The sequence below is a fragment of the Lynx rufus genome, unplaced genomic scaffold (genome assembly GCF_022079265.1).
Source record: "Lynx rufus isolate CCGP_SWC_20201006 ecotype Redwood Valley unplaced genomic scaffold, mLynRuf1.p SCAF_21, whole genome shotgun sequence".
NCBI lineage: Eukaryota > Metazoa > Chordata > Mammalia > Carnivora > Felidae > Lynx > Lynx rufus.
Window position 1 is genome coordinate 7,229,541 of NW_025814836.1, and position 24,487 is coordinate 7,254,027.

The 24,487-nt window shown below is 41.0% G+C and overlaps 1 protein-coding gene across 4 annotated transcripts in view; it reads left to right on the plus strand.

Annotated features, from left to right (window-relative positions):
- Positions 1 to 10,241: 10,241 nt before the first annotated feature.
- The window catches only part of MTMR10 (myotubularin related protein 10), a 55,683-nt gene continuing 41,437 nt past the window's right edge, over positions 10,242 to 24,487 (plus strand). The window contains exons 1-2 of one of the 4 annotated variants that reach the window (XM_047086554.1): positions 10,524 to 10,672; positions 11,252 to 11,312. In XM_047086554.1, the coding sequence (XP_046942510.1) occupies positions 10,613 to 10,672; positions 11,252 to 11,312 (121 nt within the window). In that variant the 5' untranslated portion in view covers positions 10,524 to 10,612. Of the gene's footprint in view, positions 10,673 to 11,251; positions 11,313 to 24,487 lie in introns of those variants that run through there. The other 3 variants (XM_047086556.1, XM_047086553.1, XM_047086555.1) reach the window with 3 other exon arrangements.

Consider the following 24,487-nt stretch of genomic DNA (forward strand, 5'->3'; position numbering starts at 1 on the left):
TTTGGCTATTGTCTATCACCACCACTCTTGATTAAACAAACAGGGGCAGAGAGAAACAGAAAAGGATCTTCTCTGGCTAGTGCAGAGGCCAGTAACATTCACAGAAGTTAAGAGTTGGATCCTGGGCCCTCACCATCTTGCAACGGCATCCCTTGGGAGGTCTCAGGGAGTCTCTGGAGCACACAGATCAGGCCAGCCTCATCCCTGGAGTTACATGCCTACTGTTACTTTAGTGGAAGTGCCTCATGGGAGTAGGCGGATCAGACAGAAATGGGGATAATCACAAAATTACCACTATATCCATTCTCATATGAGACTCAGACTGTCACATGGTCATAAACCAGCAAGGGAAGAGAGAAAGAGAGAGAGATTCACTGTAGTTATGCAAAGGTAGGGATCAGAGATAATTAACACCTAAATGAGACTGAAATTGTAATCATCAGATCAGAATCCCTGAACTGGGCTGAATTTGTCAAAAAAGTACTGGTATACCATTGCATGGGTGATGGGGCTTTGAAATCTAAGAAATGATAACAATTATTTAATAAATAAAGCCACTGCTACATCAAGACTATTTAATCCATCCTACTGCATGTGTTACTTAACCCAGTGCTTAACCCATTACAATTTACTTCATTCCTTAACCGTGTGTGTGTGTGTGTGTATGTGTGTGTGTGTGTGTGTGTGTGTGTGTGTGTGTGTGTCTATGGCAAGAAAACTTTCAGCCCTTTGCCACATTCTAGAAAGAAAAAAGTCTTCTCACAGTAAGCTGGAGAACCTATGACAGCTCAACAGAGTGGGTCTGAAGAAGGCAAAACTTATGTTTGGAATTCTCCACCTCTCCATTCGTTACAAATCCCCCACCCCTGCCTTTTCTGAGGTCTCTCCTACCTTGCCTCAGGTATGGGGCCAAGTCCAGGCCCATAAATCTCATGAGATTTGTGACTCTGACTCCTGTAGAGGTGTTGGCTGAAAGGGATGTGATATTTGTCTTTAAATATTTGTCTTACAGACACAAGGAAGTACATTCTTCTTTTTTTATTATTAACATTTATTTATTTTTTGAGAGAGAAGGACAGAGCACGAGCAGGGGAGGTGCAGAATCAGAAGCAGGCTCCAGGCCCTGAGCTGTCAGCACAGAGCCCGATGTAGGGCTCAAACCCACGAACCGTGAGATCGTGACCCAAGCTGAACTCGGTTGCTTAATCGACTGAGCCACCGAGGTGCCCCCAAGGAAGTACATTTTTTTTTAATTTTTTTTTTCAACGTTTATTTATTTTTGGGACAGAGAGAGACAGAGCATGAACGGGGGAGGGGCAGAGAGAGAGGCAGACACAGAATCGGAAACAGGCTCCAGGCTCTGAGCCATCAGCCCAGAGCCCTACGCGGGGCTCGAACTCAGGGACCGCGAGATCGTGACCTGGCTGAAGTCGGACGCTTAACCGACTGCGCCACCTAGGCGCCCCAGGAAGTACATTTTAATGGTGAAATCTCACTACCTGTGGCAGGCACCTTTCTCAAACACCTGAAATCAAACCATATTTCTATTTACATGTTCTACCAACTTAGTACAGCTCAAATATTGAGGGCCCCTTATGTAGGGCACCGTGCAAACCTATTTATTATATTATTATTACACAGTCATTCTAATTTTGCTAAATACAGGGAACTGAGTGTTAGGAACTAATTTCCAATCTGATCAAATCTAGCAATATTGTGGGTGATGGGCATTGAGGACGGCACCTGTTGGGATGAGCACTGGGTGTTGTATGGAAACCAATTTGACAATAAATTATATTTAATAAAAAATCTAGCAATATCTAAGGCAATTAAAATAGGAACATGTGTATGTTCAAAACATTTAGTATAAAACTGTCTTAGTAAATAAATTAGGAGTGTATTTCTGCTCTATGTAAAACACAGTAAGAAACGTACTAAGAAGGCTTTATTTCTATATCCTATAAATTCTGGCACACGCATAAAAGTTATATTTGTATAAGCTTAAAGTAAGCTCATTTTTTACTTTGATCAAGAAGAGTAAAGAATTGAACTCATATAAGGGGTTCTCTCCTTTGAGACTGTACAATTGCTTATTTTCTGAATATATACATTTATTACCAGGAGGCTCCTATAGGTTTACACAATTTAGATTTCAAAATTTTTAAGTTTAACTCTTAGCATTGTCTTAGAGTTATTCCATATCAAAAATGCATTTTGGGGTTGCCTGGCTGGCTCAATAGAGCATGTAACTCTTGACCCCAGGATCATGAATTCAAGCCCCATGTCGGGCATAGAGCTTACACCACACACACACAGAGCTAGAAAAATGCATTTTGCTGAATATATATTGGAAATAAAGACAAATGAAGTCATCATCCTACTATCTCCAACATAAAAAGGACTATTTTATAGAAATGTTTATTATAAAATAAAAGACACAGGAAATCACACATAACAAATATATGACTTAATTATTTTAAGATGAGCATCTTTATTTTTTTAATTTTTAATGTTTATTTATTTTTGAGAGATACAGAGTGTGAGTGGGGTGGGGCAGAGAGAGAGAGGGAAACACAGAATCTGAAGCAGGATCCAGGCTCCAAGCTGCCAGCACAGAGCCTGACGCAGGTCTTGAACTCATGAGCTGCAAGATCATGACCTGAGCCGAAGTCGGATGCTTAACCAACTGAGCCACCTAGGCGCCCCAAGATGAGCATTTTTATAATCACCACCCATATTAATAGAATTTCCAGCTGCTCCAGAGTTTCACAAGTTGCAATCTCAACCACCTTCTTCCCCACAAAAGTGACCACTCTCTATTTATAGTAGCCACTTCCTTGTAAAAAAAAAAAAAAAAAAAAAAAAAAAGATGATTCTGAAACTAGGTGGCTTAAAACACCTGTTTTATTATGCTCATAGATGTTGTAGGTCAGAAATTCAGATAAGGCACAGATGAATGCCCCGATTTGTAGTATTTGCTCACTTCTGTGGGGCAAATATTCCTACCATGACTAATTCAAGCTACCCATGTGACATCACTGAATGTGGAGTTGGGAAAAGATACTAACAATTGGCTCTGCAAACTAGTGCAAACGGGCTACAGCATTCCAGTTTCTATTTCACAGTGTTCGAGCTGGGAAGACTCAGTGCCTGGAGGTGATTCAACCTCTTAAGGCTGACGTCATCTAGAAGCATCTTCCCTCATGTGTCTGGGGGTGGATCCTGTTTGTCAGCTGGGATCTGAAGCTCAGCTTGAACTGTCCACCAGAGGACCTATGTATGGCCTCTCCATGTGGCCTGGGTTTTCTCACAGCCTGGCAGCCTCATAAAAATCATGTTTCTTACAAAGTAGTTCAGGGCTCCCAAAGTGAGTGTCCCCATGAGCAAGGAGGAAATGTCATTGTTTTTTATAACCTAGCCTCAGAAGTCATGCAGAGTCACTTCCATTGCCTTTTTTTTTTTTTTTTTTTTTTTTTTGGTTACAGGTGCGTCACTAAGGCCAGTCCAGATTCAAAGGGAGGGCTCCCAAATGGGAGGAGTGTTTAAAATTTTGTAGGCATGCTTTAAAATCACCACACTTGCATTTCATTATAGCTTCATCACCTGAATGTCCTTTAGTGCTATTGTTGAGTCTTGCTCTCTTTTTTTTTTTCACTTTCCAAATCTCCCCCATCCCTTTCTCTTCTTTACAATCTACCTGTTGAAGAACATGGGCCATTTGTCTTGCAAAGTTTCCTGCAATCTGAATTTTACTGGTTGAATATTCATATGCAGTTTGACACGTTTCATTGCTTCTGCAAGTTGGCAGAATTCAGAGCTTACTCAGGCTCAGATTCAATTCTTTTAGCAAGGCTATTTGGGTGGTGTCACTTCCTTCCTCATGAGGCACATATGTCTATTTGCCTCTCTTTTGGAGATGTCTGTGGCTGTTGATGCTGCCTAGATCCCTAATTCATAGCAAGCTGAAAATCATAATAATCTACCCTATATCTTTTTATTAGTTAGAATACTTCATGAAGAAATGATTCCTTTCACCTGCTATTTGGTTTCACGGTAGTATGGTCCATACCATACAGCAAGGACAATGATTGATTTTTCCCATTTATTTGTCAGTTATTAGGATATTGAATTGATTCCCTATCATCCTCTAATGGTGACCAGTAGATTGAAATATGTGTATATATATGTGTGTGTGCATAACCACATCATTACCTCATGGATTTTAACATATCTATGTGTTTCAATCCCTTGCAATTATCATATTCTCACATTTTCTTTCCTTGAGTACATTAAATACGTTGCTCCATTTTCTTCTGGAATAAAGCATTGCTGCCAAGAAGTCTAAGGATTATCTAATTCTTTTTCATTTAAAAATCACTTGCTCTTTTTGTCCAGATACCCAAGGAAATTTGCATTGTTTTTCCTTTAAAGTCCACTAGTTTTACAAGAACGTGTCTTAGTTTTGATAATTCTAAGTCAATTTTCTCAGGTGCAGTGTGTTCTCTCAGTGCATAGTTTCAAATACATATATATATATATATTTTAATTTCAAGGAGGTTTTCTTAAAGCCTAGTTTGTAGTATTTGTTCTGTTTCCTAATCCCTGCCTCCTTTCCCCCCCACCACCCCCCCCACGTACTCCTATTACCTGTATGCTGGATCTCCTTTGCTTATCTTCAATGTTTGCCATCTTATCTCTGATCTTTTTAAATTCCATCTTCATTGATTTTTAAAATCTTCCTCCTGGGGCGCCTGGGTGGCTCAGTCAGTTAAGCGTCCAACTCTTGATTTTGGCTCAGGTCATGATCTCACAGTTCATGAGATCAGGCCACCACATGGGGCTCTGTGCTGACAGTGCAGAGCCTGCTTGGGATTCTCTCTCTCCCACTCTCTCTGCCCCTCCCCTGCTCACATGCATACATGCTATCATTGTCTCTTTCTCTCAAAATAAACACTTAAAAAATAAAATAAAATGTTCCTCCATTTCATCTTCCACTTCTTTTAATGTACTTACTGTAATCATATGTACTTACTTTTTTTTTAAATTTTTTTCAATATATGAAATTTATTGTCAAATTGGTTTCCATACAACACCCAGTGCTCATCCCAAAAGGTGCCCTCCTCAATACCCATCACCCACCCTCCCCACCCTCTCACCTCCCATCAACCCTCAGTTTGTTCTCAGTTTGTACTTACTAACTCTTGAGTGTATTTTAGTCTTCATTTCCAAAGTAATTTTTTAATTTCTAATTCATTCTGAGTTTGTTCATTTCATTTTGATTGTTTCTAACTCCAATTTATATGGTTCGTTCATGTCTCATATCATTTTCTTAGCATCTTTTAAGGGGGGTGCTTAAAAGTTGATCTTTCCTGTGGGTATATCTTTCTGGTCTGCTTTTATTGTGTATAGAAGTGCTATTCTGTTCTTATTCTCTTTTTCACTACAGTAGTCTTCTATAGGATTTGACTTCCTTACTTTCCTATTGCTTATTTTTACGTGAAATGGGTTTTCTTGAACTTTTTGAACAAAGCAGTTTCCAGGATAGCTTGTCTTGCTTCACAGAGAATCTTTTCTGTTTTCACAGTGTGGTCTTAAAATTTTTAAAGTCAGCTTACTTTTGGAGACTTTCTGGTCCTCCATTTTTTTCAGACCTTCTCTTCTCTTTGTCTCTATCTGGTTCACTTTTGTTTCCATGCCCAGCAGTTTGTCCTCAGTGTGGGTCCTTTCCTAAGGAAGTGCTGGTAGGTCAGTTTCAAGAGTTCCTACAGCTATATTGTTCCAATCTCTTCAGACCTTACCATGAGACCCCTGCACTCTCATGATGTTGGAGAGAACAAACACCCCTTCATTCTCAACTTGACTGGCTGGGCCTTCCAGTGAATACCTTCTAGCTATTTTGGAATTCTCCAGATGCCTCACTGATTCCCTTTGCTGATACCATAAAGATCTTGTGACTGCTATTGCTTTGTTCTCACTTACCTGCATACTGGAGATCATGAGAATATTGTTTCATTTAGATTGGTTGTAGATGTCATCCATGGGTTTGTTTTTGTTTTAGAGTTTCTTTGTCTTTTTTTATGTGGAGACCAAGCAATAATGCCGCTATCATTTCCCCCAGAATCTCCCCTCAAGAAACAGATTGTTTAAACCCCTTAATAGTCATCTTAAAGGCCCACGTACCCAGGCAATGGGAGAGTTTTGTAGACATTATGCATAACCATGTCTTCCCTTTTTCCACTGCTACCACCATCACCTTCTTTTATCTGAACTATTCTAATAGTTGCCAGCTAGTCTCTCAGTTTCTACCATGCTGTACTCCCACAGCAATGGGAGTGATTATTTTTAAAATGTCAGCCAGAATTATGTCATTCTTAGCTTAAAATATTGCAAAAGGTTTTCTCAGCTTTCAGGCCCTATGAGATCTGGCCTGTTCTTTCTCTCTGACTTTCCTCTCCCAGTGGAGTAGGGATGCATCAGCTGCACTGGCCTCAAACATACCAGTCACCCTCTCACCTCAGGACATTTGCGCTGCTCTCCCCTCTGTCCCCAAGCTCTTCCTCCTGATTTCTACCTGGCTTACTCCTTCACTTCTTTGGTCACTCTCTGCTCAAGTGTCATCTTGCCCATGACCACACCTCACCTACCATCACAAACTAGAATTCTCATCCTCTTCCCATGTTTTATGGCTCTTATTACCACCAAACATACTATATATCCATTTTTGTATATATCTTTCTACTCATAATGCCATGAAAGTAGGAACTTTGTCTTCTTGGTGACCTGAATAGTTATTTTGTTTTGTTTTAGCACAAAGGTAGCACTCATACAAATTTGGTAACTGAATAAATATACAAAATTCCTAGCACCTAATAGGTATTCAAGAAATGTTAGCTTTTTTTTTTTTTTTTTCTCTTCATAGGGGAAAGGAAATGATCTGTAGGGAATACCACTATCCCCCATGATAGGACCAATCATGGAAACAGAGTCATAAAAATAGTACAAAAGAGTGGCATTAGAGTCAAAAGAAGGTTGTAGTCAAAGTATCAAGGAGGTCACGGCTGAATAGAAGCCTTAAGACTAGTGCTATGGACTGCACTGTATCCTCCCCAAATTCATATGTTGAAGCCCTGACCCCTAAATGTGACTACATTTGGAGATAGGGCCTGTAGGAAGTAATTAAGCTTAATGAGATCATAAAGGGTGGAATTCTGATCCAACAGGATTAGTGCCCTTAAAAGAAGAGACACCAGAGTGCACATCCTCTCTCTCTTTCTTTCTTTTCCCCAGCTTGGGCATATGAAAACACAACCACTGTTGGCAAACAAGTCAAAGAACTCTTAGGAGAAACCCATCTTGTCTATGCCTTGATCTTGGACTTTCCACCCTCTAGAACCGTGAGAAATAAATTTCTGTTGTTTCAGCATACAGTCTGTAATATTTTATTATGGTGGCGCAAGCAGAACAATATAATTAGGTATCTGAAAATGTCATAAAATTTAGGGTTAGGTCAATAAAAAAATCTGGAAACCAAAAGTTTTTCTATTTTTCTATTGTAGGGTCACATATTAGAGTTGTAGTTTCTAAGAAAACCAATATGGCAAAACCCAAATCACAGAGTAAGTCACTGAACTTTAAAGAAAAACTCACATATTACTTGGAGAATATTCATTGGAAAAAAAAAAATCCACTCTCCCCCCCCCCCTTTTTTTCCTTCCAAGATTTTGTTTAAATTTAAGTTAGTTAACATATGGCATAGTATTGGTTTCAGCGGCAGAATTTAGTGATTCATCACTTACATATAACACCTGGTGCTTATCACAAGTGCTCTCCTTAATACCCACCAATTATTTTTTTTTATTTTTTTTTAAATTTTTTTTTCAACGTTTTTTTTTTTTTTTTTTTTTTTTTTTGGGACAGAGAGAGACAGAGCATGAATTGGGGAGGGGCAGAGAGAGAGGGAGACACAGAATCGGAAACAGGCTCCAGGCTCTGAGCAATCAGCCCAGAGCCTGACGCGGGGCTCGAACTCACGGACCGCGAGATCGTGACCTGGCTGAAGTCGGACGCTTAACCGACTGCGCCACCCAGGCGCCCCAATACCCACCAATTATTTAGCTCATTTCTCTACCCACCTCCCCTCCAGCAACCCTGTTTGTACTCTATATTTAAGAGTCTCTTATGGTTTGCCTCCCTCTCTGCTTTTATCTTATTTTGTTTTCCCTTTCCTTCCCATAAGTTCATCATTTGTTTCTTAAATTCCACGAGTGAAATCATATGATATTTGTCTTTCTCTTACTGATTTATTTCGCTTAGCATAATACACGTTAGTTCCATCCACATCATGGCAAATAGCAAGATTTCATTCTTTTGATGGCTGAGTAATATTCCGTATTTTCATAATTTGGTTATTGTTGATAGTGCTGCTATAAAATTGAGGTGCATGTGCCCCCTTTGAATCAGTAATCTTGTATCTTTTGGATGAATGTCTGGTAGTACAATTGCTGGGTCACAGGGCAGTGATATTTTCAACTTTTTGAGGAACCTCCATACTGTTTTCCAGAATGGCTGTACCAGTTTGCTCTGGTTTTGAGATATAACTGACCTACGAGTTTAAAGCATATAGCATAATGTTTGACTTACATATATTGTGAAGTGATTACTGCATTAAGTTTAGGAGCATTTCATCATCTCATACAGACACAGTAAAGAGAAAGCAAAGAAAATTTTTTTTTCTTGTGATGAGAACTCATAGAATTTACTGTCTTAACAGATTTCTTATATATCATACAGTTGTATTAACCATAGGCATCATGCTATACATTACATCCTTAGTACTTATTTATCTTGTAACTGGAAGTGTGCACCTTTTGACCACCTTTCTTCAATTCCCCTCCCCTATCCCTTGCCTTTGGTAACCCCAAATCTGATCTTTATTGCATGAGTTTGGTTTTTTTTTTTTAAATCCATTTACGGTAGAAAAATCAGACTATTCATAAAAATTTTTAAATGTGTATGCACAGTGTTAACACCCATAATAACCCAAAGAACTTAACATTTTAAAGTACAATTGTGGTTCCTGAGCAAATGAAATCATGTGTTACCCAAACAAACTAACAGGAAAAATCAGTAGTGTTCTAAATCCAGGATAAATTATTTTCAGAGAAAAAGCAAACTTCTGAATCTCAAATTTTTTTTAATGTTTCAATTAGCAACACTTGTCAGTATGATTATGATTCATATGGTCATACTGGAGCTTCCTTGTGACATTAGTTATAAAATGCTGGATTAGGGGTTTATTCTTCAGAGCAAAAGAAGGATCAACTCTCAACTAACAGATTCACCAAAGTGATACATCACTAGCCCCCCTCCACCAAAGGCTGCTTCAGTTCGGAAATATGTTTCGAGTTAGGAAATGCCCTGTGCTCGATATGCTTAAATTCATCTGCTAATTGTTAACTGCAAAATTAACAGGCGGATTTTTTGTTCCTTTGCCTAATGAAGGCCCCACACTGCTAGTGCCTCACTCTTGCTGGGTTTTTGATCATTTATCTGCTCACTAGGTATCTTTACCTGTGAGGATGGGTGAGAAAAGAAAGGACGTTAACTTGTTGAATATCTTTTATCCACATTAAATTTTAATAAGGAGGGTCAAAGTTAATAAACTAAGTTGAGGAGTCTGGGTTGCCTGCCAATGTCATATCAGTCCCTAGGCCCACGCTGGTCTCAACATCCCATGGAAATCAGCAGTCAGCTCAGCTTGGTAGGATATCCCAGTCTCAAAGCTTTGCGCAAAGACAACAGACGGGATGATGGAAGACAATCTTCCCAAACTGTAGGACCTTTAAGGGAGCTTTATCCAGACTGCGCTAGACGTTTAATCGTGGTCGCTGCTGGCAGCACTGGTCCACTTTTCCAGTGCAGTTCCTTCACATGCTGGACGCACAGTGTGACTGGCTGAGTCCGGGGCACCAGAATCCCTTTCCCCATGCCTGGGCTCCTCCCGACGACTTAAAACCACAATGCTCGCGCGAGCTGGGTGTCTAATGAGCCGCCGTCAAGTGAGCTGTGCCAGGAAACGAGAGAGCTCTGAGCCAAGGTCGCCGGCCCCTCCGGCTACAGCCATGACCCCCGCGGGCCGCCGTAGGTCCCTGTGGGCCCCAGTGAGCCCTGCGGGCCGCCGTAGGAGCGCCCTCCCCAGCTGTCCTCTCAAGATGGCTGCCGAGCCTCGCTCCCCCCGGCGCGCTCCCTGAAGGTCCCGGCAGCAGGCGGGCGGCGCGAGTCTTGCGTTCCGGGACCAGCGCGGCCTAGAGGCCGGGAGCGGCCGGCCGCCGACCCCGCGCGCACCGTCTCTCGGGGCGGGGCGCCGGGCCCCTTCCGGGGATGGGCCCAGGCGCCCGAGTCGACCCAACTCTGCCCCGGCTCCTCCCCGCTCGGGCGGGCGCTCCGCCGTGTCCCCGCCCGTCAGTCCGCCCGGGCCGGCTGGCCGCAGACGGGGCCTGGGCGGCCGCACGGGGAGCTCTGAGCCCGCGGGCGTCGGGAGGCGTCGGCGCTACCGCTGGCCCGCGGCGGGTCCCGGGTTGCGACCCGGCGGGGGCGAAAAGGCGGCGGCACCATGTTCTCCCTCAAGCCGCCCAGACCCACCTTCAGGTCCTACCTCCTGCCGCCGCCCCAGGTAAACAACCCCCTCCTCGAGAGCGCTCCTCTCCTAGGCGCTTCCGGGGAGCCGCCGGGGCCGACCCCCCCGGGAGGCTCCCCGGGTCTCCCTATCCCCAGCCGTGCGATTGCCAGAGCCCCGGCGCGGGGAAACGCACCTTCTCCGGAGCCCCCACTGGATCGGTGGAAACTTGTAAAACTTCGCCACAGCCTTTCTCTGCCCGGAGACCTGTGATCCGTACTTTTGCCGTGTGTGGGGTGTGTTTGGAGTCGGACTTATTTAGCTCTTCGCCTGGCGATTGTCCGCGCGGTGGCCGCCAGCATGAGTGCATCGTTTGTGGGCACCTGGTGAAGAGGTTACCTGTCATAAATGTGAACACCTGGAAACGTCATCGGCCGTTTTCATATTTTTGTCAGGCTCCCCAATCGATACTGAACAGATCTTGAAAAGATCTGGTAGAACATGTGAAAGATTTTAAGGGGGCGGGAGCAATATGTGTCTGTTGCATGTGTCATCACTTAGAAAACAAAATTTGCTTTGGTATCTCACGGGGGAGGAAAAGTTTTGATCTTGATTTATTTTGCTAATGTATTTCAGACTGACGATAAGATTAATTCGGAACCGAAGATTAAAAAACTGGAACCGGTCCTTTTGCCAGGTAAACATCGGAGTTTCAGCGGACACTTTAGTAATGTGTTTTGGTCCAGGATTATTCTACCAACTAGTACCATGTGGTTAACTTGTTTCTTCTATTTCATTTTAAACTTTGTCCGGTTAAAAATCTAACGACGGAGGGCAGAAAAACTTGATGTTTGTCTTTGAAAATATAAGCACCCTAGGAAACTGTCAAGAATATCACTGTCTTCTTTCTTCCTTTCTTTGTCTCCTGAAATGGTCATTTTTTAAGCAATCATTAATTGCTTAGGTAGGGAAAGTACTCTTTGCCCTTCTTGCCTGCAACTTCATGCATTAATGATTAATAGATCATCATTTTAATGGTATGAAAAGCAACTTTTATTATGTCTGGATCTCTATACCAATAACAAAGCTTAGTGAACTTTGAATTACTTACTTGGCAATTGTTTTTTTGAAGGTGTCAGCTGTGTTTGCAAATTTACTTGTTTCAGTTTAGAATGGGGTTTCCCAACAGAGGCACTGTTGACATTTTGGGCCTGAGTATTCTTTGTTATAGGGGCTGCCCTGTGCATTGTAGGGTGTGTATAACAGCATCCCTGGCCTTTGCCCACCAGATGCCAGCAGCACCCCCGCTCCTCCACCTCCTAATTACAACAACCAAAACGTCTCCAGACGTTGCCAAAACTTACTTTTTTTTTTTGTTTTTTGCCTCCCAGTGAAGAAGCACTGGTTTAAAGCAAAATTTACTTTAGAAGACCTAAGAGGTAGAGGTAGGAATTGTGGTAGATAGGAACTTAGTTTTAAAACATATAAAATATTTAATTGGTATTTTGAATTGTATAACAAGGTACAATAATTAGGAAAGTCAGTTGTTTAATGTGACTATTGAGGGAAGTACCCAGATACTTAGGGAAGCCTGTTTTAAGCCTGAAATCTAATCACATACCAATTTGTGTGGCTACCGTCAGCATTTAAGAATCTTACTCGTTACTTAATGCAAAATCTAATAAAATGATTGGAACTTTATGGGTAGTAATTGAGCAAATATGGAAACTTTAAATTTTGTGCTTTAAAATTTTAAGTGTTAGGTAGGAACAAACACATTAAAAACGTCAACCTCTTAAAAATTATAGATGCAAACTCTTAAAAATTGTTTTTAACTTTATTATGGGAGTTAGTTATAAATATTTTGCCTTTATTTTGTTAATGCTTTTTATCCTACCAGGGCGTACTAAATAATCCTTTGTACTTTTCCTTAGCATTAACAATAGAATTAATAAGTAACCTTTGCTCCCTGTGCGTGCTCTGTTTTGGCCTTAGTCACTCCAGGCATTTCAAAGTCAGCTGTGGGAAACAGTACTCATCTTGAATGAGTGCCTGTGAGCTATTGAACTTTGGCTTCCTTTACTTTGTCTGAATAGGCCCTGTTCTTCGGCCTTGATGTCCCTCTTCCGACATTATGATTTGACTCTAATAAACAACACGTCTTACATACAAATGATAGTGCTTGATTTTTTTAAGATTGAGTTTTATATTTAAAATAATGCTTATGAAAGTGTTACTAAGTATCAATGAGCTTGAAGGACTTCACACTGAAGGATTATGGTTCTGTAGAATTAGCTAAAACCTTACCTCTGTACTAAAAAGTCACAGTTTTCTGGGGAAGACATAAACTTATTTCCTGACTGTAAGTGGTTTACTTGTCCCAGAAAGGGCGGTTAAATCTGGATAGTCTGATTCGTGTTACATTTTCTTGCATTGGCTCTGGGTACACATATGTGATGGCTCTGGTACCCTGGGTTCTGTTTGCAGCTAACTTATTTCTTACAAAACATTTAGCCAATCCTAGATTAGTGCGTCTTTTGCCTGCCTTCCTCACCCGTTCTGTTCTTACTTTCTCCTCTTGGCCTTCCCACCCACTTCCAGGGGTTTCTATCTGACCACCCTGTTGTGGTCTCTCTTTCTTGCTTTTCCTCTTGAGTGACATGTCTGACCACCACTAGAACCTCTGTTGCTCCTTCTTTGGCCTGCATCCTACTACTCCACCTGTGAAATCTGGGAAGGCAGTTGAAAAGTAACTGAGGCATTGGTGATCTAAAGACATGGGCTAGGTTAAGGCTTTTACTATAAGGGCTTAATAATATAGTTCTTGCCTTCATTACAGTCAGCAACCAAGAGAAAACTTGGCCACGTCACCTGTGGCTTTACATAGGCACACAGAACAAGAAGGAATTGTTCAGATACAGTATTGCATGTTATGCTTGGGCATAGTGCCTTGGATTCAAGGGTATCCTACTTTAGATGCCTGAAGTTTGAACTTTTATAAGCAGATGAAAATTAGACACAAAATCAGCTGTTTGTGTGCAGTTACTGTGTGCTCTGTTGGAACTTAAGGCTAAATTTAAAACGATCTTCATCTTTTGTTAAATGAAGAAAAGAGAAGACACTGGTCACTTAATTTAGATTGTGCTTTATGCTTTATGTTAGTAATTTTCAGTTTGCCTTGTTCATGAACTTCCTTGAGATGGAGGTTGTACTTAATTCAACTTTGTGGCTGTGTTGTCTATTGTAGTGCATTGAGATGTTGATTGAGTGAATGACTAAATGAAAGAACCCCTCAGGGGCACCTGGCTGGCTCAGTTGGTTCAGCCTTGTGACTCTTGAATTCAGCTAGGGTTATGATCTCACGGTTCCTGAGATCAAGCCCTGCATCGGGCTCCGTGCTGACAATGAGGAGCCTGGTTGGGATTCTGTCTCTCTCCCTCTCTCTCTGCCCCTCTGCTGCTCACATGCCACTCTTTCTCTCTCAAAATGAGTAAACTTCAGAAAAGAAAAAAAGAACCCCTTAGAACACCATCTTGAATGGTTACCATAGACATGCACACCCGCAGACAGACCAACTCTCAGATTCAACAGTCAGAGGAAGACTTATTTTATGTCATGTGTCTCAGCTGTCTCCCAGAGCCACACTTCTTAAGAGAATTATTATCTAAGCCTGGAATTGAAATACAGTCCCTTATCAAAGCAGCTGGCTTTGTCTAGGCTTTCTCTTCATCTTCCAAGCATTATGGGAATCTTGGTCTTTTAATGATTGTATATGTATAAAATCACCGCAATCCTTTTGAAAATAGGGAGAGTTTGAATTTTTAAATGAATGTGTGTGTATCTATGTTCCTGCATATATTTGTTAAGACCAAGTACTGTCAGACTATGCTCATATCTTTGGATAGCTGCTGGACTGGTGAGGCAGTTCACTGAGCATCTGAGTGTAGCTCAGTGCTAGATGGGGAAAGTGCTGGGAGTAGTGCGCCTGGATCACAGCAAGACCTGTGGACAAGGTGGAAGATTGTGACCTATATCACTGTCTTCCAAGGTCTGGCTGGCATCAGACCTGGATGAAGTTTTTACCAGCCCTTGGTCAAATTAAGAAAATGCAGCTTTTTTCCATAGAACTAAATTGATTTCTTTAAGTTTATTTTTGAGAGAGAGAGAACACAAGTGGGAGAGGGGCAGAGAGAGAGGAGACAGAGAATCCCAAGCAGGCTCTGCACTTCCACTGCAGAACCCAAAGCTGAACTCAAACTCACCAACCATGAGATCATGACCTGAGCCAGTCAAGAGTTAGTCACTTAACCTACTGAGCCACCCAAGCGCTGCTGAGCTAAATTGATTTAAAGGATTGTCCTATGTTCTGGGATTTTGTCCTTCCAGCTTCTGGTGTAGATATATTCTGTTAAAGGATGGTGACAATAGCTGTGTTTTTAAAGGAGTTTTTAAATTAAAATAAAGAAGGTTAGGAATTCTGTGTTGGTTGCCTGAATTGTTTTCGTAGTATACCTAATTTGTGGAATCTGAATTTGATGAGGTTTTCATAATATCGTAGGTGCAAATTAATGAGCACTTACACAGAGATCATCATTAATCTTGTCTGCCTGGGAGTCTTTTCACTGTCTTCTGAAAACTTCACCCTCTCTCTTTTGACACATTGGTCTTCCAAATCCCCACACAGCCTTGGGTTCTAGTGTCCCCAGCAAGGATAACAACCCATCCCAGACTGCAAGAATGGGCACAGTTCTGCCTCTGGGTATTTTCAGATTGGTACTAAGCAAAGAGATACTTTTTGGTAATTCTTCCAGTGATCGTAGTTCAGAAAACCTGCCCCGAAGAGTGAAATCACATGTTGGAGAGAGGCAGAGTCACACCACTGGGGGAGACTTCCAAAGGTGTTAAAGCTCCTCGGCTTCGTTTTCCTTGAAGTCCAGCTAACACAAAAGCCACAGAATTCTTTTTCCTTAGCTAGCTCCAGGCACATTTCTGACACTTCAGCTAAGATCCTTAACTAATATATAGTTTCCAGGTTATTCCTCATAAAGGCTGTTATCCAGGAAGCACCAGTTTATTATCTTCATGTGACAGATGAGAAAACTATAGTTGCACATGTTGTTACATATAAGTAACTTGCCCAGTATTGCACAGCTAGCAAGGGCAGAGCCAGAATTCTGAGCCCAACTCCCAGCCTGAGCCTTTAACCACTATGCACCAGGGCCTGCCTGACCTCCCTGGTGACATTAGGGTAGATTTATGCTTTGGAACTGGAGGGAGGGCGGATTGGATGTCCACCTAGAAGTTCTCTAGTAAGGTGAAAAGAGCTCTGTCCTTGGCTGTGCCCTTTCCACAACAGTGACAGATTTTGACCTAACTTGAGCAACTTTGCGACTCAGCTGCCAGAAAATGGACCGTCTTGGGAGGCAGTGGACTTCCTGTCGCTGGCTGTGCCAAAGCAGAGGCTGGTGGAATGCCAGCGGCTTTGTCATGAAGTTGTGAGATTTGTAATAAGTAAGCTTAATGGCCTTTTGTCTCTTCTAATTCTGCAACAGGATCTTTTTAAGGATCTGTGATGTGGGAGGGAGGATTTGAGGCTTGGAACACTGTGGCTAAGAGTAATGAGTTAATTGTTCAGGTATTGGATGCATGTTCCACACTGTTTGGCAGAGGAGTAAAAAACTAAAAAAGTTGGGGTCCTGTCGTGAGACAGTTTCTGTTTATTGGGGGAAATGCTTCAGGAGAGCAGAGGTTAAGAGAGCTCAGAGGAGGGTCACCTGAGTGAGGTTTTTGGGGGGAGGGTGTCAGGAAATGACTTCTGCTCTGCACCTTGAGTGCCTGCTAAGCCTCAGCCACTGTGCTAAGGCTGTGTCTGCTCAGCTCTTTCCCCTTCCCATCTATAATGCCAACAGGGCTTTTCAGCATTGAGATTAACTGTTAGATCGATAATGAATGCACTCATTGTCTGAGTCTTTTGTAATCGGATCAGAAAAGCATACGACCATGGGCCATCTGGAAAATGAAAATAGCCTTTGTTGAGTAGATGTCTTGTTTATATATTTTTTTTACGCATTCACTGTTTAGACCTGTTTTATCTCCTGTTTTTGTTTTCTGCCTCACTGTAGTTCTTATGTCTTCACTTGCATTGTAAATCCCTTAATGGTCCCCTTTCTCTTTCAAGTGTTTTATGTTTTGTGTTGTTTTTTATTTTTATTTTTTAGTTTGTTTATTTTGAGAGAGAGAGAGAGAGAGCGTGTGTATGAGCTAGCACGAGCTGGGGAGGGGTAGAGAGAGAGAAAGAGAATCCCAAGCAGAGGCTCCACACTGCCAGCGCAGAGCCCGACTTAGAGCTCAGTCCCACAAACTGAGATCGTGACCTGAGCCGGTATCAAGAGTCAGATGCTTATCCAGCTGAGCCACCCAGGTGCCCCTTTGTGTTGTTTTTTAATACCCTTTTGTAGATAGGCTTTAGAGATCTTTCTGTAGTATTTTAATTCATACCTATGTTACTTTTGAAAGCCCCGAAGGACTTATAACTCCATTTGGTGCAGTGTACCGTGTAACCATTGTGTTTGTCCCTCACCTATAGAGCCTCCAGGGCTGTTGTCCTTAGGCTGCTGCTGCGGTACCATAAGCCAGCATTTTGTTACTCGCTTCCTCACTTCTGACCACCAGTCTCTTTGTACCTTAGCTCCTGCTCAGAAACTCTTCATGAACCTGCACAGGTAAAATCCTGCTTACCCAGGATAAAAATCCAAATTCTGTAACCTGTATAATTTGCTAACACTCCACCTTGCTGACCTCTGCACCGTTTCCCAGTGTTGATACTTGCTTCAGTCAGGCTGCTTCCTTTCTCCCTTCCAAATGCCTGTTTGTGTAGGCCTTTGTTACTATTTTATCACATGTTCTGTCTGTCTCAGTCCTCTTCTGCCTGCAAGATTTCCTTCTGGTTTCTTCCCAGAGTCTGTACTTCTAACCCTCCTTCAGCCCACATTGTGGGTGGCACCTGCTGGAGGTGCTGCTTGATTACATGCTTTTTTGTATTGTGTGACCTGCAAAATTGGACTCTTTAGTATCCACGAGGGCATCAGAGTTGCACATGTTGTTACATATAAGTAACAATGTGTTTGTCTTCTGTATAGTTTCAACCTTCATTAGTAATTTTTAGGCCACTTAAATTCCTGAATTTATCTATAGCTAAGGTTGACAACTGGTCCCACTTTGCTCATGACTGTCCTGTATTAGTGCTGAAAGTGCCGTATGCCGAGCCTCCCCTCAGTTCCAGACAGCCAGTCACCATATGTAAAGCCATATATTGAATTCTGCTTTGGCCTAAATACATTCTATAGGTTAATTAGGCACTCTACACAGTAAAGTTTTGTCTTAAACTATTTTCCAAGATAAAATGTATGAGAAAATTAAATTTTATTCATCAAAAATGGATTGATTTTCTAAATGTGTAAGGTATCGTGAAAGATAATATGAAATTCTTTGGTTCTCCAGAAGTTAAAAACTTAGCTATACCATTTTTGGAGATTTATTAATTTTATTTCCTTTCTTATTTATTTTTACACATGGAAGGGTCTTAAGAAAGCAAATTTTTTGATGATTTCTTGATTCCTTCCCAGGTGGTAGTAGAAACTCTTGACCTATCATCTTCTGATTTAGATAGCTTTTTCTGTGGTGCCTTCTGCTTACCCTACAGTGAAGCCAGTTTCCTACTTTGTCTTCTATGAGGCCTCCCTGTGGCTTCCCTTCAGTGGTGTGCTAGAAAGTGCTTGGTGGTGAAAACCCTCCCACCAGGGCTGATTGCAGGCTGTCAACTTGGGAGCACAGAGCTGGGGGTGGAGGGTGTGGGGGGAGGAAGAACTCGATGGTTCTCATGAGCCAGTGCAAGCCTTCCAGCACAGCACTGCTCTGCCGCCTGAGAAGCGCAGGAGCGCGGTCTCTGGGAAAACTTCATGGTCTCCTGGAGTTTTGAAGCTTTTGTTAGGTGTTTTTTTTCCTCACGGGTCACTAATTCAAGACACACCAAGGACAGTCCAGGACTCTTCTATTTATGTATCTGTGCTCTCTAGGAAAAGGCCATTTTGTATCTTTTTCTTTCTTGTTTGTAAGCTAGTGTTGTGGCCCACAGGACTGCAGTACATAGTAGCTTTAACAACTCCTACCCAGTGTTTCTTCTTTCTTAGTAAGTATTAAGCAGAAAATTATTGTGAGAGCAGACAGCCGAGTTACATGACCCAACCATTTTAAAGACTGATTCCATGTGAATGAACATAATTTAGTGTCATCAAGTAAAACTCAATCCAGGTTAATTTGACACTTAATTATACGTTTATAATAATAAGACCCAAATAGAGCATCTCCCCAGAAGTGCCTTCCTTTTCTTCCCCTGCCCCATCCTGCCCTACTGCTCTTTCTCTCCCAAGGGCTTATTCCCATTTTCTGCTCTCAGAGCTGTGTGACACTTAAGTTTCCTTAAAAGACCATAGCATAGAGTCCCCCTGTTCCACTTTTGTTGTTGTTACTTTTCTATTTCTTGTCCAGTTTTTTCTGTTTTACTTTTAAATAAACTGGGATTTATAAAAGAGTTGTATAAGAGTGCAGATAGTTAACATATACTGTTCACCTAACTTTTCCTAATGTTAACATCTTACATAACCTTGTTAAATTGAGCTAAATTAAAAAATTAGTATTGTTATTAACTAAATCGCAAGTTTTATTCACATTTCCATAGTCTTTCCACTGATGTCTGTTGCTTGTTCCAAGATGACGTCTGGGATACTGTATTGCATTTAGTCATTATGTCTCCTTAGTGTCTTTAATCTGACAGTTTCTCCATTTTTACTGATAGTTTGATGAATTCTTTTGTGTTGGTGTATCGTTTTGAAATGTCTTCCCTCACCCCCTATTCTCCTTCCTTACTTTCTGGCATTCTGGAATTACCAAAGACTCCCAACTCCTCTTTTTGTTTTCTCTGCCCTGGCCCTGGAATTAGCTGTTTTTGCAAGGAGCTCTAGTTCCTTCTGTTGGAGGATGGTCTTAAATACCAAGATCTGTGTGCTGAATGTGCTTTTAGGCCTGGAGGGGACAGAGTAGAAAATATGCAAGTGTACTAGTAACCCAAATATATACCCATCTCTTTATGTCTGCATCCATCTGTGTATATGTGAAAGTTCTCACTTAAGTAACCATGTCTAGCACAGGGGAAGGCAGACTTTCTGTAAAGTATCAGACAATAAATGTTTTCAACTTTGCAGGCCATAAATTCTCTTTTGCAAGCACCCAGCGCTGCCTTTGTCCAATGAAAGGAGTCATAGATAATACACAAACAAATAAGCATGGATATGTGTCAGTAAAGTGTTACTTACAAAAACCAGGTCTGGACACATTAAGTGTATTCTCTTTTTATCTTTGTCTCATTCTCAACTGCATTCATGGACTTGACATTTTACATTTGTGCCATCAGTAAGAGAATCATGTTGCTAGAGAAGAAGGGCTGTTCTAGAACGTGTGCATCATAAATACAATTGACTGATGGTACTAATGGAGTTGCCATGTCCTGTCCAACAAGACCTCCCATCTCTTTCTGTCCAATATTACATTCTCTGCCCTTCTCAGAAACCTAAAATCTTGTGGCATAGCTATTTTTTAAGTAAACTTTTGAATATAACATTCATAAGAAATATATATGAATCTTTAGCATTACAAATGAATGAATTTTTGTAGCACTGTTTGAAGTCTTTGGGCAAGTGAGTTAGCTAGTTAAGAAGAGTGGCACAGGGGTGCCTGGGTGGCTCAGTTGGTTGAGTGTCTGACTTCGGCTCAAGTCATGACCTTGCAGTTCGTGAGTTCAAGCCCCGTGTCGGGCTCTGTGCTGACAGCTCAGAGCCTGGAGCCTGCTTCCGATTCTGTGTCTCCCTCTCTCACTACCCCTCTCCCACTCTCTCTGTCTCTTTCAAAAATAAATAAACATTAAAAAATAAAAAAAAAAAAAGAAGAGTGGCACAGCATGAAGTGATTGGTGTAGGTTATACTTTGTGAGCCACTAGTCTTACTTTGAAGAAGTCAGTGTTATAGGAGTAACATCTAACTCTGAGAACTGAGAACTGTGAATAATTAATGCAGGGTTGTTTTTTGTTTTGTTTTGTTTTTCAAGTTAAGGGTTCTCTATAATTGGTAACAAAGATTTCTTGGTGGGAAGAAAGGTTGAGTATTCACTAGTTCACATTCTGTTATTGGAAAGCCTTGGGTTCAAGGAGCTATGGAAGATTTAAATTGTATGTATTTGAACTATTTAATGAGTTTCAGTGTATATTTTTGTCTTTTCAAATTTTTTTTCTCATTAGAATCCAGTTAAGAGTAGTACTTTGAATCTTTAGTTCTGTTTTTATGCTTCCTGTATTTAGATACAGTACATTTCATTTTATGTAAGCATAGAGAAATAAGTACTGAAAATTTTCTTCTTACTAGTTTAGAAAAAAATTTTTTTTAGAGAGAGCACAAGTGAGCAGCGAGAGGGACACACACGCACACACAGAGGGGGAGAGAGAGAGAGAGAGAGAGAGAGAGAATATGAGAATATCTTAAGCAGGCTCCATGCTCAATGCAGAGCCCAACACGGGGCTGGATCTCATGACTGAGATCATGCCTTGTCCTAGGCATTTGTCTAGGAACTGAAATTTCAGCATTGAAGAAAAATCAGTCCATCTTCTGGACTCTTCATGAGTCCATCTCATGAAGTATATGATCCTGAGGGTGGGACAGGCAGTGATTTTGATATATATATATATATATATATATATATATATACACACATACATACATACATATATACACACACATATATATAAACAGTGGCTGTGTAAATGCTAGGAATTACAAGTGTATGATGCTAGGATAGAAGGATTTAATCTAGTCAGGGAGATTAAAACAAGGCGTGGGGGGGGGGGCATTCCTGAGAAAGTGATTAGGCTAAAGGAGAAGAATATTCCAGGAAATGGGAACAAGACGTGCAAAGACTCCATGTGATGGAAGAAGTAGGATCCCTAGAAGGATTAAAAGGGCACTGTCGCATGATAGTGAGGACAGTGGTAGAGGGCGAGAGGCACAGGGCCTCACAGGCTATGTGAAGGAGGCTTGGTTTCAGGATGGACAACTACTCAAATGGTATAAGCTGAGAACTTGACATGAGTAAATTTCAATCAAATCCTCAAGTGAATGTTAGGTTGCTGTTCTTATAATAGGCCTATACTATGCATTTTTAAGTATAAAAGTTATTGCAATTCAAATTTACTATAACATTAGTTTTGTTGAGAGAAAGATCGTTTTGAGACTATAGTTGCATTCTTGAATTGGTAAGTGTTTGGGGCCTGTCCGCAAACAGGTTCTACCACCACTGTTAAGGTTTTCATAATGATAGTGTAGGTGAAGTAGATCAGTACCCTCACTTGTCTACCATTGACTCTGGAGGTGAATTGCTTAAAGGTGTCCTTGGGTCTATTTATTAGATCTTGAAATCAAGGTTTATTTTAATGATGACACACTTTAAATTCCTGTCAAAGCACATTATAATTTTGTTTTGACCTCTTATGTTTCTTTCTTTAATCTTCGCTTTTAACTCTAAAACTGTATTTTAAAGTTTTATTGCCGGGTAAGTTCAAATTTGGGTGCAGAGAGAAACTCACTTTAGCTTTGTGGAATATACCTTATTTAAAAAAAATGTTTTTAATTCAATTTATTTAAAAAACGAAAAACTGTTCTCACCCATTTCTCCCATCCTCCACCTCTGGCAAACTAATTCTTCTCTGTACCTAAGACCTCTTGGATTGTTCTTGTTCGTTTGTTTGTTTGTTTGTTTGTTTTTTAGATTCCATATATAAGACAGATTATGCAATATTTGTCTTTGACTTATTTCTCTTAGCATAATGCCCCCAAGGTGCAAGCATGTTGTTGCAAATGGCAAGATTTCATTTTCTTTTTTGACTGAATAATAATCCTGTGTGTGTATGTGTCTGTGTATGTGTGTATCACATCTTCTGTATCCATTTGTCCATTGATGGACACTTACATTGTTTCCATATTTTGGCTATTGTAAATAATGCTGCAGCTACATGTGGGTGCAAATATCTTTTCAAGTTATGTTTTCATTTTCTCTGGATGAATACACAAAGGTGGAACTGCTGGATCATAGGGTAGTTCTATTTTTAATTTTTGAGGAACCTTTATACTGTTTTCCACAGTATCTGCACCAGTTTACGTTCTCACCAGTAGTGTACAAGGATTACCTTTTCTCTACATCCTCGCCAACACTTGTTATTTCTAATCTCTTTGATAATAGCCATTTCAACAGGTGCGAGGTGGTACCTCATTGTTCTTTTGATTTGCACTTCCCTGATGATTAATGATGTAGAGCATCTTTTCATTTTCGTGTTGGCTTTCTGTATGTCTTTGGAGAAATATTTATTCAGATCTTCTGCCCATTTTTTAAATCAGGTTTGGTTTTGTTTTGCTGTTGAATTATATGAGTTCTTTATGTATTTTGGGTGTTAGCCTCATATATATAATTTGAAGGTATTTTCTTTCATTCATAGGCTGCCTTTTATTCTGTTGATAGTTTCTTTTGCTGTGCAGAAGCTTTTTAGTTTGATGTAGTCCTACTTGTTTGTTTTTGCTTTTTGTTGCCCTTTTGGTGTCAGATTAAAAAAATTATCACCAAGGCCTATGTTAAAGAGATTACAGCCTATGTTTTCTTCTAGGAGTTTTATGGTTTCAGGTCTTATATTCAAGTCTTTTTTTTTTTTTTAATTTATTGTCAAATTGGCTTCCATACAACATCCAGTGCTCATCCCAACAAGTGCCCTCCTCAATGCCCATCACCCACTTTTCCCTCTCCCCCACCTCCCATCAACCCTCAGTTTGTTCTCTGTATTTAAGAGTCTCTTAGAGTTTGCCTCCCTCCCTCCCTCTGTGTAACTTTTTATTCCCCTTCCCTTCCCCCATGGTTTTCTGTTAAGTTTCTCAAGATCCACATATGAGTGAAAACATATGGTATCTGTCTTTCTCTGTCAAGTCTTTAATCCATTTTAGGTTAATTTTTGTGTATGATGTAAGATAGTGGTTCAGTTTCATTCCCTTGTATGTCACTATCTAATTTTTTTTTTTAATTTTTAATGTTTATTTATTTTTGAGAGACAGAGACAGCATGAGTGGGGGAGGGGCAGAGAGAGAAGGAGACATAGAACATGAAGCAGGCTCCAGGCTCTGAGCTGTGAGTACAGAGCCCAACATGGGGCTCGAACTCACGAACTGTGAGATCATGACCTGAGCCAAAGTCAGACCCTTAACCAACTGAGCCACCCAGGTGCCCCTAATTTTCTTTCTTTTTAAAATTTTTTTGTTTTAGAACAGGTGAGTGTGGAAGAGGGGCAGAGGGAGTGAGTATCTTAAGCAGCTTCACACTCAGTGTGGAGCCCGATGTGGGGCTTGATCCCACGACCCTGGGATTGTGACCTGAGCCAAAATCAAGAGTCAGACGCTCAACTGACTGAGCCATCCAGGTGACCTGGCTATCTAATTTTCTAAACACCATTTACGAAAGAGACTGTGCTTTCCCCAGTATATATTCTTGGCTCCTTTGTTATAAATTAATTGATAACGTATGCGTGGGTTTATTTCTGGGTTGGCTGTTCTGTTCCATTGATTTATGTGTCTGTTTACCAGTGCCGTATTACTTTAATTACTATAGCTTTGTAATATAGGTTGACATCAGGGAGCATCACACCTTCAGCTTTGTGCTTTTACAGGATTGCTTTGGCTTTTTGGGGTCTTTAATGGCTCCATACAGATTTTAAGATTGCTTGTTCTGTTTCC